General features: G+C 43.5%; 1 protein-coding gene across 8 annotated transcripts in view; it reads left to right on the top strand.

Moving 5' to 3' along the window:
• The window catches only part of LOC118371478 (receptor-type tyrosine-protein phosphatase F), a 430,463-nt gene that overhangs the window by 398,285 nt on the left and 14,067 nt on the right, over positions 1-18,111 (top strand). For 5 of the 8 annotated variants that reach the window (XM_052480269.1, XM_052480266.1, XM_052480268.1 and 2 more), the window contains 3 exons: positions 7,614-7,646; positions 9,529-9,626; positions 17,407-17,530. In XM_052480269.1, the coding sequence (XP_052336229.1) occupies positions 7,614-7,646; positions 9,529-9,626; positions 17,407-17,530 (255 nt within the window). The remainder of the gene's footprint in view (positions 1-7,613; positions 7,647-9,528; positions 9,627-17,406; positions 17,531-18,111) is intronic. The other 3 variants (XM_052480267.1, XM_052480270.1, XM_052480271.1) reach the window with 1 other exon arrangement.

Below are 18,111 nucleotides of genomic sequence, written 5' to 3'. Positions count from 1 at the left end.
ACATCCATGCTCAGATGTGGCCAGTACAGTAACGCTTGCAACCGCTTGTAGGTTTTGAACCTGCCCAAATGACCAGCTAATGGGTCTTCATGGAAATGTTGAAGCAGTTGAAGGCGTAGAGTTTCAGGTATGTACATTTGGTAGAGTGTTCTGTGAGGTAGTTGTAGAACTCGGTAGACTTTGTCTTCAATGATGGTCAGCTTTGTGGTAGAATTGACCATCTTTTCTCCATCTTCCAGGATAGTCTGGTACAAAGCCTGTACTTCTGGATCATCCTGTTGGGCTTTCCATATGGCCTCATCAGAGATGGGAAAGTCCGTTTTGGGCGAGTCTCGACTGCTTGACAGGACAGTAGCACATGTAAGATGAGGGCCACCGTTATCACAAGCAGGAGCTCTGGACAAGGCATCTGGAACAGTGTTGTATTTTCCTTTCCTGTATTCTACTGCAAAGGTGAACTCTTGCAACCGTAGAGCCCATCTTATGAGTCTGGTGCTTGGTTTGTTGGTCTTGAACACCCACACAAGGGAGGAATGGTCAGTGACCACAGTGAAGTGTCTTCCCTCCAGGTAGTACCTCCACTTTTCCAAAGCCCAGACAACTGCAAGGCACTCTTGCTCGGTTGTGGAGTAGTTCCGTTCTGCTCCATTCAATGTCCGACTGGCGAACACTAGCACTTCTTCAGTGCCAAGTCCAGTCTGTTGGACTAGGACAGCACCAAGTCCAACATCACTTGCATCAGTGTAAACAACAAAAGGGCAATCAAAGTTGGGATGACCTAAAATGGGAGGTGTGACGAGATGTCGTTTCAGGGTTTCAAAGGAGGTCTGGCACTCTGCCGTCCATTGGAATTTCGCTCCTTTTCGCTTCAGCGCGTTGAGGGGTTCTGCCACCTGGGATGGTACCATCCCAGGTGCCACCGATGGTACCATCCAGCCATACCAAGGAACCGTTGAAGGGCCTTGAGTGTGGTTGGCACAGGGAAGTCTTGTACAGCCTTTGTCTTTTCAGGATCCACATGAATGCCGTCAAAAGACACAATATGGCCAAGGAACTTCAGGGAGGTTTGGCAGAAGTTGCTCTTGTTCATATTCAAGGTCAGACCAGCTTCTCTTAGCTTGTCCAACACTGCTTGAAGATCTTGAAAGTGTTGTTCTCTGTTCTGGGAGTAGATAATTATATCGTCCAGGTAGACGAAACAGATCTTCCCTTTGAGCTCACCTAACGCAATCTCCATGAGTCTTTGGAAAGTGGCAGGTGCATTCTTTAATCCAAAGGGCATCACCTTAAAGGAAAACAAGCCCTCAGCACAGACAAAAGCAGTCTTGTCCTTGCTTTCCTGGTCCATCTCAACCTGCCAATAACCACTATTGAGGTCAAGGGTAGTGAACACAACAGCGCCAGACAATGACTCCAGGATCTCATGGATGGTGGGAAGAGGATAGGCATCAGTCTGGGAAACATTGTTGGTCTTCCTATAGTCCACACAAAATCTAAGACCACCAGTCTTTTTTGGGATGAGGACAACAGGAGCAGCCCAGGGAGAGGAGGAACGTTCTATTATATATTGTGTTAACATATCATTAATGAGTCCCTTTTGGATGATTAGCTTCGCTGGGGACAAACGATATGGCTTTTGCTCGATCGGCATTTCCTGTGTAAGGAATATTTTGTGCTTCAGGAGCCCAGTGCGTCCCAGCTTTGAAGTACATACATCAGCATTATTCTGCAGGTGTTCCAACAGCCTTAACTCCTCTGGCTGTTCCAGCTGAGCTCTTCTCACAGCCTGTAAAAGGAGATCGTCAGAAGGATTATCAAGGGTTAGTGGTACCGGAGCAATGGCAGAGAAGAATGCCCCATTTGATCCCCAATCATGTAACTTCGTAGCTTCTGATTGGAAGAAATGCTTCTTGCTCGGATTGTATGGAAAACCAGTAGCAATTGTGTGCGATATCAATCTGGACACCACTGAAGTACATAAAATCAATTCCCAACACGACAGGAAAAGCAAGGTTCTTGGTTTGTAGGATAACAGAAGGAATCATATAGAAGCGGTTACACAGGCGAAACTCTACCTCACTCCATCCAAGTGGTCGTCTAGCCTCACCATCAGCCAGATAGAGTGAACCTTCTGTCCACGGCTTCAAGTTGTATTGTGGACCTTTAACCTCCTTCCACAGTTTCTCATTGAGCAGTGTGTAGGATGACCCGGTATCCAAGATGGCTCTTCCTGTCCATGGGCCTATGGACAGGGGTAACACCAGTTGGTGCGGTATTAACTGAAAGGAAGGGGATGTCGATGGGGGGGCGTAGGCAGTGACTCTTGGGGTTTCAGCTCTGGTTAAAGCACCCAGAGTAGAATGGTCATTCCTGCGAAGAGAGTTAGGTGTGTTGGCCTGTTGTGATTTGTGGTTTCTGGAAGGGTTTACTTGATACGGTCTTGGACATGTAGCTGAAGAATGTCCCTTTTGGCTACATCTCCAACAGAACATGAGAGGGGTCTTGGCTGGAGACTCTGGCTGTTGTTGATGGTCTGTCTTGGGTAACTGTTTGGGTGTCTGTTTCTTTCTCTGGTCATATTGCTGTTGGCATTCTCTGTCCTTCTCAAACTGCTGTCCCAAGCGAACCAGTCCATCAACAGTGGTGACTCGTTCTCGGAGTTGACTGGCTAGTAGTGGGTTGATGTTCTTCAAGATCAATTTAATGACCTCTTCCTCCTCAATGCCAGGTTTCCACCTTCTGCACAGGGAGTGGTAACCGTATGCAAAGTCACAGATACTCTCTTTCTCTCTTTGTACTCGATTTCTGACACTGTCTGCCAATTCATCGGTGTAGTCCTCAGACAGAAATGCAGAGGAAAACTTGGCCTCAAAGTCAGCCCAGGAGGTAGTGGTGAGACGTGCCACATCCCACCAGTCTCGAGCTGTCCCATGCAACACATTCCTCAATGTGGCAAGAAGTTCTTCGTCAGCCAGGGGATTGAGGGCAATAAAGTCATGACATCTTTCTACATACATTAATGGATCAGGACTGTCATCTTTTTTTCCCAAATGTGGGAAATTGCAATTTAATGGGCATCGCCCCCACATGACGTCTACTCATATCACCATGAACAAACGAGCTAGGAGGGATTGAGGAAGTAGAGGGGGAGGGAGTTATCGGACCATGAAAATGAACACCAGGATGCATGGTGGATTGCATCCTGCAAGGGGTGGCTGCAGCATGTCCTTTTCTTGGCTGTTCAGAGGTGCCAGCTTGGCCCTCAGTGGTCTGAACAGAAGTGGACACCAGAGATACTCTGTGTAAGGAGTTGTGCCTAATGGAGGCCATGTCCACAGACACGTCATCCAACATTTTAACACAATTAGAGAGTTCTGTCTGCAAGTGGTCTACAGTGTTAACCATGGGAGAAAAAACAGAATTTAACGTCCTTGAGGACCTCAGTGTGGTGATGTTGCAGGCGCCATTGGAGAGTGGCAGTGAGTTGGTTTCGTTGGTAGTCAAACTGCCTGTCCATGGCACCAGTAATTTCCCGTCTTCCACTCTCACTGAGCTCTGTCAACGTATGGGTTAGAGTGCTCAGTGAGTTTCTGAATTCCATGGCACACTGTTGTTGCTCTTTGAATTTATGGTGGATAAGAGTTTGGAGATGTTGTTGAGTCCGACGAATATCAAGGATGTCACCTTGAAGTTGTAAGACTACAACCTCTGGAGATAAACCAGACAATGGAGGAAGGTTGGGTGTCAGAGGGAGGGCTAGCTCAGTACTTCCACACAGATCCATGTCAATAAGTGAGTAACTGGTTAGACCTCCTGTGGCCTGTGGTCCAGACCGAGCATTCAGATTCCCATGGCTCTGGCCCAAATCAACTCCATTATCTCCATTCACATTATGATTTGTATTGTCAGCTTGATGGTCAGAATGGCCCTGTGTATTCCCATTGACAGGTATGACATGGATGAGCACATTATCTTGGGGTGAATCCATTGTTTTAATTCCACACAAAATATTTGCTTTGGTTAGTTCTCAATGTTGAGCTGTCCCATCTGGGGTGTCATTTTTTATGTAACGGTTTTGACTTGAGGTTATTATTTATAGGGGTGCCAGGTAAGTTGTGCCTCCCAGAGAAAACATTGGTTTCTCCTTTTGGTTTGGGAGGGAATGAGTCCCATCTGGTCCGTCAAGTCTACACTAATACAAAGGACTTATGTAAAAGTCAGGATGGAAATAAACTTTTCATAAACCCTTAAAACATTGGAAAGAACTTCAAAAACAACTATATTCTTTTGCGTGGGTTGTATTAACAACATCAATGATTACACACACATATAGTAATATAACACAATGAGTTCTGGTTCCTCCAGAAATGTCTTGTACCTCGGGCCTAAAAAGAGTCCAGCCCGGATGTTTGTCCGTTCATTCAAGTGTAGCGTAAACCCAGTATTAATTATACAATCAATATAACAATTATTTTACTACAGAACTATAACGCGTATCAACTCTTACTAAGTCCTCAACTACAACTAACTACATAAATCATCACCTTATACATGACATCAAAACAAATGAAATACCGTATACAAAAAGGTTGTAGTCAGTCGGTCAGTCAGACAATCCAATCCGCCAATAGATCTCCAGCAGAAAAAGGCCACGAAGAACGGAGAGGTGTAGTCCACGGACTCAAAGAGTGGATCCGATCCTGGGTAAACTCTCTTAGGCTACAAAACACAAGTTTAAACGGCAACAAAACAACGGAATGGAGAAGCTTCGGAACTGAGGGTTGAACACATCCTCATTCACGTCTCCATCACAACCCCACTTTTGCACAGCTGATGCTGGCTATTTAATAGGGAATTAAAGGGAAAGCGCCCGATTGGAAGGAGCTGCACTGAGACGGTTCAGAAAAATTCAGGGCCGTCACAATGTGCTATTGGAATCCAGCCAGTGTAGTAATATAACTTTTGGAACCTGTTTTCAGAATGGGTTGGGAAGACTACACTATGAGACTACCTAAAGCAGGACTTTCCAACCCAGTTCCTGCATTGTCGGAACTAGAAGCACAAGCATTTCGCTACACTCGCATTAACATCTGCTAACCATGTGTATGTGACAAATAAAATTTGATTTGATTGGATTTGATTTGATTTGGAAAGCTACCATCCTATAGGTTTTCACACCAACCCTAATCTAGCATACCTGACTCTAATAATTAGCTGGTTGATAAACTAAACCAGGTTAGTTACAACTGGGGTTGGTGCGAAAACATACAAGAGGGTAGCTCTCCAGGAACGAAGTGGGCGAGACCTGAGCTAAAGCATCTCAACTAGAACAGCCATTTCAGTAACAGGTGCAATAATTCTAAGTAACATATTGGATCAGTTTAGAAAATAATTGTCATTTTTATTTGAGTGGTATAATATTAATTAATTAATCCATGTACATGCACATGCACAAACAGATAATGAAACAAACCATTTTGAAAAATCAAACTGCAATAGAGCTTACTGGGAAACATGTTAATGATTGTCATGGTTTTGGTTTATAGTGATGTGTACGAGTTCCAGGCTCCTGTATTTGGGTAAAACTCGGCACTCAAAGTAAAGCCTTATAAAATGTGTATGGCGTTGTGCTAAAGTGGTACTCCAGTCTCCTTTTCACATGATTTAACATCTGATTTACTTAACAAAAGGCACATCTCAATAGGTGGTACAGTTAAGTCATGACATAGCACAGCACAAATGGGGGGGGGGGTTATATTTTGTTCACTATTGCTCTCTATTGTTCCTCACGCAAGGGGGGAGGCAGATGACATCACAATACCATCAAACCAATTTTTGAATTCCCTACTCCTTGATGTTTTCAGTTGTCTAAACACCACTATTTTGCTTAAAACATCATTTGTGTACCCTTTAGTGTGGGGACATGACTGTATTTTATACTTGGGATATTTATTTTCAAAAGAAGTTCAAAAATCACTGGAGGATGTCTTTAAAAAAATATATAATAACATATTCAATTAGGATCTCACTTGGTCAAGTCCATGGAACCAAAAATGGATAAATGCAGCAATGATGTCTCTGTCACAAACAAATACTGTCATGGGTGGTAACTACAATTTACTCGAAAGCTGAGGTATTCTCAGAAATACATTAAGCAGTGTGTTAATTTCACACTTTCTCAGTGTTATTTGTTTTTGTTTTTAAAACTGGAGAATTTTCTGTGTGGATGTCATCATCTTGTCTTTGTTATATTGGGAGGATTGAGGATGAGAAGGATTGTAAGTTAACAAGGCCTAATGTATAGGATCATATCAATCTTGTAGTATTTGTAGTACTTGGGTTGAGGTGAAGTTGGTATACTCTATGCAAAGAGAGATACTGTAGTTGAGGATTGAAGGTACCATCTGTCGATCGACAACTCAAAGCACTGGTTTTAGTCTGAAAGTTGAGATGTCCTCTCCCTCTAAACTTCCATTTATGACCTTAAGAAGACTAAATGGTCTCTTATCATACCGTAAAACTTAAATTAAAAGCTGTCTCAAATAGCCGCCTGTCCTTTTTAATAGCCGGGCGGGCAAATAAACGTATGTTTTAAATAAATAACTGGCAAGCAGGGTCCTAGTCAAATGTTGTGCACTATATAGGGAATAGGGTGCCATTTGGGATACAGCCTCTTCTAATGGGCTGGAATGACCCAGCTTGCTAATTAACTACCATTGGAAGCAGCTTTGAACTCGAATATAAGCCCACAGAATCACTCGCCCTTTCTTTCTGTGCTTCCTCGTCTCCTCTCTCTCTAGCACTTTCTTCCTGTGCGCTCTCTCGCCCTCTTTCTCGCTTTCTCACTCTGTCTCCTGCTGTCACTCTTTCTTACTATATGCCGTCTCTCTCTCTCTCTCTCTCTATTTCTCTCTCTCTCTAACCCTTCATCTCATCTCTCTCCCCTCCATCCCTCCACGCTGGGGTGTTTTGAAGCTAGATCCTTCACAGGGATCCTCTTTAGTATTTGTTCTAGTAATGTGCTATTAGATGGGCAGCTTGTGGGTCTCTAGCAGTGGGGGACCTGTCTGATGTTGTTTACACAAATAGAGGCAGGTATGTTGTTGACTAGGTTGCCTCTTACCTTGTGTGTCCTTCATGAGCAACAATGAAGAACAGCGCTAGACATCAGGCGTGTCCTAATAGCTCAGTTCTTCACTATCGATGCCTCTGTTGCATACTAAAGCACTCTATGATACTTTAATATAGGGTAGTAGTACATACAGTATAGTCTGTCTTATGTCTAAGACAGTTATGTGTCAGGGTACGTTTGGACTGTCATGGTAGCCCGGACCCAATACCATGAGGTGAAATCGAACAGTTCAATTTGGATCCAGGCTATTTACATGGATGGAGACCGCCTGGAATTGCATCATTCCTCTCAGTTTCAGCCTAACAAACGCACTCTCTTCAGTTCTGAAAACCTTGGTGCTCTTTCTCTATCCCCCTTTATCTCTCTCCTTCTTCACCCTCTTCTCCCCTCCTTTTCCTCTCTTCCCCCTTTAACATGAATGATACCTCTGGTATTGGCTGTTGAGTATGACACATCGACCTCCCCCATCTTCTCCCCACAGGTACCAGTGCCCTCAGTTGTCCGAACACTCCAAGTTAGTTTTCATTCCTCCCGTGTTTTCTACCTATTTAAGCATATCCTCTTTCCTTCTCTCTCTCTCTCTCTCTCTCTCTCTCTTCATCTCTCTGTGATCTTTCTCTCTCGCTCTCTCTCTCTGATCTCTCTCTCTCTCTCTCTGATCTCTGAGTCACTCTGCATCAGTTCTCTCAGTAGCACAATCACAGCTCAGACTGTGCTTCAGGGGGAGTTGGAATATGCAAAAAAAACACATTTCCAATTCACACATGTACAAATGTGGATTATATGTATGTGTAAATTGGAAATGTGATTTTTTTTCTTGCATATCTCAACTCCCCCTGAGGCACAGTCTGAGCTGTAATAGGAGAAATATAACTACCCATCAATTACTTATTAGTGTTAGAACTGATCCTGATCTGTACATACAGTAGTTTATGTAGTCAGTGACTGTTGCACCAAAACCGACGGCAAGTGTTGTGATGGTGCTACTTTGGGAGCTGAGTTGGACTCCCCCCCTCCTCCAAGAACACCCACCTCCACCCTCTCTATTCATCCTCCACTGCTGCTATGTCACCCACTAAGGCCATCTCATCTCGGCTCCATGCTAGCTGCACCTTCTCTGTGAGCATCTGATTTGTAGCTCAGTCGGCTGGATCCTCCCACCCCCTTCCACTGCACTCCCTCCCCCCTCATCCCCACTAGCTGTGTCACTTCCTTTCGACAGGCTGGCCTCAGAACTGCTACCTGTCACCGCTGTCTGAGAACTATCCACAGTGTTTGATTGGATGGCTGTTTGTGGGAGGTCAAGGGTTATAGAAGAGGTCAGAGCTTAGGGTCTTTAATAATAAGCCAATAAGATAAGAACGCAGTAATATGCATAGAGCCTCTATTGACAATGATATAATTAATGTATTATTTGAATCAATATTATATGTTTGAGACATTTGTGTCTGTGTTTGTTGTTTAGTGGTGTCTGTGTCTCGGTCTGTCCGGTCATTTTGGAGGATAATCCATTTGCTATTGCTTTGAGGACAAGCAGAGATGAAAGATTGTTCCTGCATCAATCCCTGAGCTCTTTTACCGCTGAAAAAGATGATATACTGTACCTGTATGTGTTCTGTTTATAAGTCCCGCACTTTGAGGTTACAATTTCAGCATCATTCGTTTCAGGATCAATAGCTATATATCACCTGGTAGCAAATGTATATGGTATATCTTCTAAAGTATTGTTTTGCTTTGTGACAATATCATGATTAATGTATTAAGATGTTTTGTCTTATGTAGCTATAGCAAGAGATAGTTTGCACTTACCATTTCATGGAAAATTGGAAAGTGACCTGTTGTTAAAGCATGATGCTCAGAACATCCTCTCTCTCTCTCTCTCTCTCCACACACTTCTTTCCATATCACCACTCTCAATGAGCTCTGTGCTTTGTCATCACACTTGCATCAGTTCACTGGTTGCATATCTCACATTCAGTGTCTGTTGTGTGCATGCATGTGTGCAGGTTAGCTTTTTCGTCATGAATCCTGTTCTGGAGGCACCTCTGCAGAACGGTCACTAGCTTGCACAGCCACAAAGTCACAACATCTGATTTTAAACATAACATTAACCTTAACCACACTGCTAACCCTAATGCCTAACCCTAACCTTAAATTAGGATCAAAAAGCACATTTTGTTTTCATAAATGTTTACAATATAGCCAATTTTGACTTTGCAGCTGGCACATCTAGCAGAAATCGCTCAGTTCTGCCTCCAGGACCACTCTCATCCCAATAAACGTCAACCTGCTGCAAGTGTGTGTGCGTCCATACAACACTGTGTTGTACTTTTCATCCATAGCTTCTGGAAAGTTTTATGTACCGCTGTAAATAACATTCTTCCTCTCTCCTTCAGGGATGATGGAGCACCCTTTCATCTCCACCACTGATCTTGCTAACCACATCGAGCGACTTAAGGCCAACGACGGACTCCGCTTCTCACAGGAGTATGAGGTAACTACCCCTGCTCTGCTCTGCCCTGCTGACCACCACTGGCTGTCTACAACTCAGTTCGCTCATATACTGTAGTCTCTGTAGTCTCTAGATCTATAGTCTCTCTCAACAGATTAGCTTGACACTTTGATTATGGCTCACACACTGCCCTGCAACCACTGGCTGTCTTTATCACTACACTCTTAGAAAAAAGGTGATATTTAGGAACTTAAAGGGTTCTTCGGCTGTCCCCATAACCCTTTGAAGAACAGTTTTTGGTTCCAGGTAGAACCCTTTCGTGGTCGATGACACAGTCAATGATGTGGCACGCAACCATTGGTTGATGCATAGAACGTCTCGGCAGGGGAACGCAACCATTGGGCGGATTCTATTATGCTGAGCCAGTGAGATGTTTTGCTCAATAAGCAGACCAGAGTGGGCCTTCCCCAATCAGAACATTTTTGGGGGTGTCTCTATGTCTCTGCCTCGAATTTCTTCACTCTTGTTGGCTCGTGATAGCTAAGATTATCTATTATATTGACAAGATGTTCAAGTAACCACTCTAACAATGAAAATACATGTCCTAAAATATGGAAGGCAGGCAGCAGGAGACGAGATCAGGTGGGACCATTCTAGCCAGTGAGAGAGCAGATACGTGTGTGAACAACAAGCACAACTAAGTTGCAGAATGGCACGTGTGTCCACTTATAAGAGTGCATTTGTAACAACCTAGACATTATGCTATTTGATCACATAAGCGTCATGTAATTTGACACTCTCTCATAGACTTCCATGCAAAAAGATCTGCTTATCTAGCAGGGGCAGATTTTGGACAGAGGTTATCCTCTCGCTTCACCTCTTCCTCTCTGGTGATAGTTAGTGATAGTGATGCACAAGCTAGGCCTATTTGGAACATTGCTCATCTACACACACACTTTGTTCTGCCGTTTGGAATAGAGCGGGAGTCTGTGATTGGCCTCTAACACACACATTTGTATAAGTATAATTCTAATACGGTCATGACCACTCAAAGTGTAGTAGTCGTCAGAGTATCGTGAGTGTCTTTAATAGGTTATGCATACTGTTTAAATTATGTTTCAGTGGTGAGGGTTGGGAAAGAAGCCCAGACTTTGTCAACTGTTGTAATTTTAAAGGGTGAACTTAGCAATTAGGTGGAATTATGCAAATAGCTAGTAAAAGTCTGAGCTAAAATTCTCACTCTGGTTTGTATGGGCAACACATACACCTTTCTTCTTAATTGCCTACGATTAGTGATTCATGATCACTGCCAGCTACTGAGTGGTGAGTGCTGCCTTGCGCCAGTCCAAGTCTCTCCCTGCCTGCGCTGTATTCAGACAGGTGAAAACAATGGCAGTTGCTGGTTGATTGTGCCTTACTCTGTTTGGCACATGCTGTCCAACTCAAACGTTTCCTCAGTAGTGGGGACTGATGCCTTTTGCTGACACAGAGGAAGGAAGCAACACCATATGTTCAGGGAGCGTCGAGTCACGCAGAGATGACACATTTAGGATTGGGACTTTGCAAACAATTTATGAGAGGACTTGGCTGTGTAATGTACGCTGGGGAGTGACGAAAGGTATTAATCAGGCTGTTCACCAGACACAATCACCTCCTAATGTGCCTCGCTAGATTAGGATATCATCTGAAAAAGAATGGGAGACGCTTTTTGAATACCCCTGCGTCGCTGCTGCATCGTTCAGTTATAGCAAATGATAGGTCTGTTTAACATGTCTTGTGCGTTCGATTCACTGCATTGCCTGTGTGGCTGTTTTTCCCTCGGTGGATTTGTAGACAGCTGACATAAATTACAGCACGCTTACACACACACACACACACACACACACACACACACACACACACACACACACACACACACACACACACACACACACACACACACACACACACACACACACACTGCTGTAAGACTTTTCTGTAATTTCAACAGTAAAACACTGTAGAACGCACAATAAAATACCTTAAATGTCTTTTTACAGATTTAATGATTGTGCATTGTTGGAAAATGTTGTGGGCTGGGAAAGCTTCTATGGCTTATTAACGTATTTTAAGACTTGCATTTGAGGCTATATTTGTTGCACTCTTGAGTGAGAATGCTGTATCCACACAAAATACAGTAATATTCTGAACTTTAGGAAGCTTGAACCCCCCTTCCCCCACTTTGTTATTAGGTAGAATTAAGTAGAATTATGCAAATAGCTAGTAAAAAGTCTGAGCTAAAATTCTCAGTCTGGTTTATATGGGCAACACACACACACACACACACACACACACACACACACACACACACACACACACACACACACACACACACACACACACACACACACACACACACACACACACACACACACACACACACACACACACACACACACACACACACACACACACACACACACACCTACCTTTCTTCATAAGCCTAAGATGAGTGATTCATGATCACTGCCTGCTACTGAGTGGTGAGTGTTGCCTTGCACTAGTCCAAGACTCTCATTAAGGAATCCTTCATTCTCCTTGCCTGAGCTGTATTCAGACAGGTGAAAACAATTACAGTTGTTAGTTGATTGTGCCTTACTCTGTTTGGCACATGTTGTCCAACTCAAACGTTTCCTCAGTAGTGGGGACTGATGCCTTTTGCTGACACAGAGGAAGGAAGCAACACCATATGTTCAGGGAGCGTCGATTCACGCAGAGATGACAATTTAGGATTGGGAATTTGCGAACAATTTATGAGAGGACTTGTCTGGTAATGTACGCTGGGGAGTGACAGCAGGTATTAATCAGGCTGTTCACCAGACACAATCACCTCCTAGTGTGCCTCGCTAGATTAGGATATCATCTGAAAAAGAACGGGAAATGCTTTTTTCTTCAGTTATAGCAAACAATAGGTCTGTTTAACACGTCTAGTGCGTTCCATCTACTGTATAGCCCGTGTGTCTGTTTTTCCCTCTGTGGATTTGTCGACAGCTGACATAAATTACAGCACGCTTACACACACACACACACACACACACACACACACACACACACACACACACACACACACACACACACACACACACACACACACACACACACACACACACACACTATGGCTGACAATGTCTGGCCAGATGGCTGAAAGACATTGTTTGCTGTATTTATCATAGATACAACAGAGCATGCACCCCAAATGGGACCCTATTCCCTATTCAGTGCACTATTTTGGACCATGACTCACAATAATTTACCATTTGGGAGGCAACCTGAGATGCACCTGTCAGAATGCGCCTCTGACTCAACGAGGGCCTGGATGTGATGTTATTTATGTCAAACATTTATTGTAAAATGTACAGAAACTTACTGGCAGCAAAAATGTTACTGTAATTTAATTAACAGTACCAATTACAATTACAGCATATTACTGTAAATACCCAGTGACATACTACCCAATGTTCTTTGCAAGTTTTCATTTAAACATGTACATTTTGTTCATTTAGCGGGTGCACTTACAGCAATGTTATGCTTGATACCAGAGATCTAAGGCATGAGTTGAAATCGCTAAGAAGCTAACTTCGAAGCAGTGTACCGATGCGTGTATCATTTTATCAGAAGTATGTAATCAATGACATACAAAGCTTAGTTTGATCACATACTTTTCTCAAACCATGTGTTGCAAAATGCGGGATTCCACTGATTTCACCCTGGTTCCGGTGTGTTTTTTCGATTCCAAGCTGCTTTCAAACACTGACTAGACAGTATATTTATATATATTTATGATTTTGTACAAAATATTTTTCACCTGACCGGTAGCTTAGCAGGTAGAGTAGGGAACAATGGAACATTCACTGATTTGGGGGTATGCGTTTGAGTCTTGGTTGAAGGCACACTATTTAGAAAATGGTTCTTTCTGCATTTCTGTTAAAACAATTTGCATTATTTAGTATAAGCTTCTGTCTTAAGCATCCTAAATAATGCCATAGATTCAATTTCTGAAAAAGAGTCAACTTGAAGGCAAAAACATGGAAGCATGATGTAAGATGCAAACCTGGTATTCCAACTGATTATAGGCTACTTAAGCCAACGACCATGATATTATGACTGAAACAGAGAAAGAATACCTGTGATAATCGCATGCTTCTGACCAGCAGATGTCACTAATGTGCAATGTGAACAGATAATGAAGCTTAGAGTATTTAACCGTTTTTTGGCACAATTTGATGAAAGCGCCGAAGCCTTCAGAAAGCCTCGGTTTCCCATCACTACGAAACTCATAGTGATTACATGGCAAAACAGATGAAAATGACATGGCTAGCCACTCAACCATTAAAGGTTTGAGACTTGCTCCCACTCTGATCTGTTCCATAGATAAATTAAGTTCTTACAGAACTACTACCACATATCAGTTAATTTTGCACAGCATTCTCACTAACGGGTGCAACAAATGTAGAGTCTCTTTCAAGACAAACCTCAAAATATGTTAATGGATCAGAAACAATATCATACTCTCACTCATGTTTAAAATGCTTTTGGAGCTCCAAAAGGCAGTATGGTACTGTATTCTGAATTACAGTAACATTTCTGGCAACATTTGGCCAGTAATATACTGTAGGTTTTCAGGACAAGGTTTATACATTTCTTGAAATACAATATATATCAGTGTATTCTGTGCGGTTTCTCACTCACTGGTGCAACAAATATAGCCTCTTACAAGGCAAGCCTTAAAATATGTTAATGTCCCAGAGACTCTTTCGCAGCCCACAACAGTTTCCCACAATGCACCATCATTAATTCTGTAATACATGTTTAAGGTATTTTACTGTGCATTCTACAGTAATTTATTGTTGAAATTACACAAGTCTGATAAAGACAGCAAACAATGTCTTTCAGCCACTCGGCCAGACACTGTCAGCCATAGTGTGTGTGTGTGTGTGTGTGTGTCTGTGTGTGTGTGTGTGTGTGTGTGTGTGTGTGTGTGTGTGTGTGTGTGTGTGTGTGTGTGTGTGTGTGTGTGTGTGTGTGTGTGTGTGTGTGTGTGTGTGTGTGTGTGTTAGTGTGTGCGTGCGTGCGTCACAACTTCCGCCGAAGTCGGCTCCTCTCCTTGATCGGGCGGTGTTCGGCGGTCGACGTCAACAGCTTTTTAGCCATCGCCGCTCCATTTTTCATGTATCCATTTGTTTTGTCTTGTTCCCTGCACACCTGGTTTTCATTCCCCAATCAAATCAAATGTATTTATTCCTCTGTTCCCCGTGTTTGTGTGTAGGATTGTTTGTGTTACGTGCATTTTGATATTGTGGATATTGTTACGTGCATTACTTTTTTGTCTATGTTCTGTGTTTTGGGCACATTTTATGTTACTTTGTGCTGTTATTTGAGTGGAATAAAAAGTGTGCTTGTTCACTACACTCTGCTCTCCTGCACCTGACCTTGCCTCCAATACACACTCCTAACAGTGTGTGTGTGTGTGTGTGTGCGTGTGTGTGTGTGTGTGTGTGTGTGTGTGTGTGTGTGTGTGTGTGTGTGTGTGTGTGTGTGTGTGTGTGTGTGTGTGTGTGTGTGTGTGTGTGTGTGTGTGTGTGTGTGTGTGTGTGTGTGTGTGTGTGTGTGTAAGCATGTTTGTACTGTATCAGTGCACGTGTGGGTGGTGTGTTTGTGCATGTTAGCAGGGAAATAGCTAATTATGATCCTGCAATGTATTATCACCCTCCTTAGAGAAGCTGTTTAAATAAAACATGTATTTGTTATGGACACAGAATAGTACACCTTGCCAACTGAAGCAGCAATATAGAAGTATTTTAAGCATCACAAAAGACACAATATAAGTAGTGTATGCCACAAACGGTACCCTGTGCATTATGTTGTGCACTACATTTGACCAGGGTCCGTAGTGCTCAAGTCAAAGCTAGAGCACTATATATGGAATAATATTGTGCCATTTGGGCCACAGTCAGTTACTGTATGAAGTGTCTTGACAGGATTTGATATCAGCTGAAATACAGGAGCTATTCTTGAAGCATCACCGTGCTGCTGGTTTAGGATGCAGCTTGTGGAAAACAGACACACACAGACACACACACACACACACACACACACACACACAGACACACACACACACACACACACACACACACACACACACACACACACACACACACACACACACACACACACACACACACACACACACACACACACACACACACACACACACACACACACACACACACACACACACACAGCTAGTGGAAAACAAGCTAAGGGCTCTTCAAATGTCAAAGTCAATTTTCCTCGCCTATGTAAATTCAGCCTCTTGTGCCAAGCGTTAGCATGGTATCTCTTCCTCACGGAGGTACACATGGTGGCGGCCCTCTGGGCTTTTGTTTTGTGGGTGCCTGTTTTTGTTTCTAAGAGGGATGGAAATGCGGCGGTGTCGGGGAGAGAGCGTGATTGCAGTGGCATCCACGGTAACTGATATTCACATCCACTGGGCGCATTAGCAATAATGTGTGTTGTTTGTCAAAGCAACGCAGCAAAAGCTTTGCCTAACAGGCTGTTAAATAAGATGTGCGCTCAACCTCTCTCACCATTGGCATTGATATGAGCAGACAGACAGGTCCCACATGCCTTCTCAGCCAGCCATTCAGACAGGAGGAAACAACCAGAATGTGCAGCCTTTTTCTTTGTGTGTGTGTGAGCGAAGAAGAGAGGCAGAGAGAGGGAGCGGGAGAGGAGGGAGAGGAGAGGGAGAAAGAGGGCAAGACAGAGAGGGGATAAGGAGAGAGACCGAGAAGGTGAAAGAGAGAGGCGAGACAGTGATGCGGTTGGGGGAGAGCGTATGTATTTGTTTTTCAGTATGATGTGAGATCAGTGATCAGAACAGAATGGTCAATAATGAATAACAATGTAGTGTCTGTCATTATTTAGTTGGACCAGAGCCTTTGTCCAGTGCCAGGGATCGATACAGGGCTCAGATGAATCATCAACCTGCGTAGCCATGGCTTACCCATGCCCTGCCTACCATATGTTCAGCTCTCCCTCACTGTGTCACATACTGTAGTATAGACTACTTCTATATACTGTATGTATTTGTACTGTACTCTATACTACATTGTTCCACCAGTAAATATTGTTTCAACTTCTTTCAATGGTCTCTGGACAGCCTCCTCATTTTCATCTTCCTTATTTGAGGATACAGTAGTACATCTGATTTGTACTAGCTTGTTACAGCATAGATATTTCCTATTTCCAGTGTTAAATTCATCCTGAGTGTTCTCCCCTCTCTGTGTGGAAGGGCTTGGAGGTCGTGACCTCAGGCTGGATAGATTCAGGAACACTGATAGAGGTTGTTTCTGCTCTGTTCACCTCCATGACTTCTTGATTTCATCAGCACAGCTCTCCTTGGCCATTAGGTGGCCCAGAGATGGTAGAGCCACGACGGAGAGGTGATTTTATGAATTCAAACAGCCCGTCTCAAACAGAAGAGTGCTGTGGGATCACATAGGGCTGCTTTTATTACAGAACAGGCATTGAAAAGGATGGGGAATGTTCTGGTGTTCTGGTGCCTCCATCATCCTTTAGAATTAAACATACCGAACCTACTTTCCTCACAAAACACTGCAAGGCAATTGAGTTTTGAGAAATATGACAGGAAAAATTACAATGTGTCTCTTCTTCCTCCTCTCTCTATCTCTCTCTCCTTCCCCCTATCCTTCTTTCTTTCTCCCCTTCTCTCTTTCTCTCTCCCTTCTTCTCTCTCCCTTGCACTCTCTCACTCCATCAGTCCGTAGACCCTGGCCAGCAGTTCACATGGGAACACTCGAACCTGGAAGTAAACAAGCCAAAGAACCGCTATGCAAATGTCATCGCCTACGACCACTCCAGGGTCATCCTCACCTCCGTCGACGGTATGTTTGGTGGATTTGTTGTTGTTGTGAAGTGTTTTCGCTTTTTAATAACTGGATGCGGGGAGGTAATGTGTTATGAAATAAGAGAGCACCTGTCAATAAAACATTTTTTAGGTGACGTTTAGCTTTTTAGGGAGGGGTTGTGGGATGTATTGTGATGGTATTAACTAAGTGAGTCTCAATAAAGAATATCCAAAGCCAAGTCTGCAGACAGTAAGCTCCTACCCACTGCAAAGACATGTCACAACAATATATCTCTCAACCCAATCCCCAGGTGTGACAATGCTTTCTCCCTCACTTACTGTCCGTCTGTCTCAGTTTGGAGTCAGTCAGTGATATAAATGTCATTGCATCCTACTGGTTGTGGATGTGTCTTTCTTCTCTAATGTGTTGTGCTGTGTGGAGCTGTTTCATGCTGTGAAGGGTGTGTTGATACCGTGTTGAAAACCTGCCAGCCTGCTAGGTGACATCCCAAATAGCACCCTATCCCCTGTTTATAGCACACTTCTTTTGACCAGAGCCCTATGGGCCCTGGTCAAAAGTAGCGCACTATAGGAGATAGTGCCATTTGGGAAGAAGTG

This window comes from Oncorhynchus keta, chromosome 26 (genome assembly GCF_023373465.1).
Source record: "Oncorhynchus keta strain PuntledgeMale-10-30-2019 chromosome 26, Oket_V2, whole genome shotgun sequence".
Classification (NCBI taxonomy): domain Eukaryota; kingdom Metazoa; phylum Chordata; class Actinopteri; order Salmoniformes; family Salmonidae; genus Oncorhynchus; species Oncorhynchus keta.
Note: the sequence above shows the minus strand (reverse complement) of the source record. Positions and strands in the feature narration are given on the sequence as shown.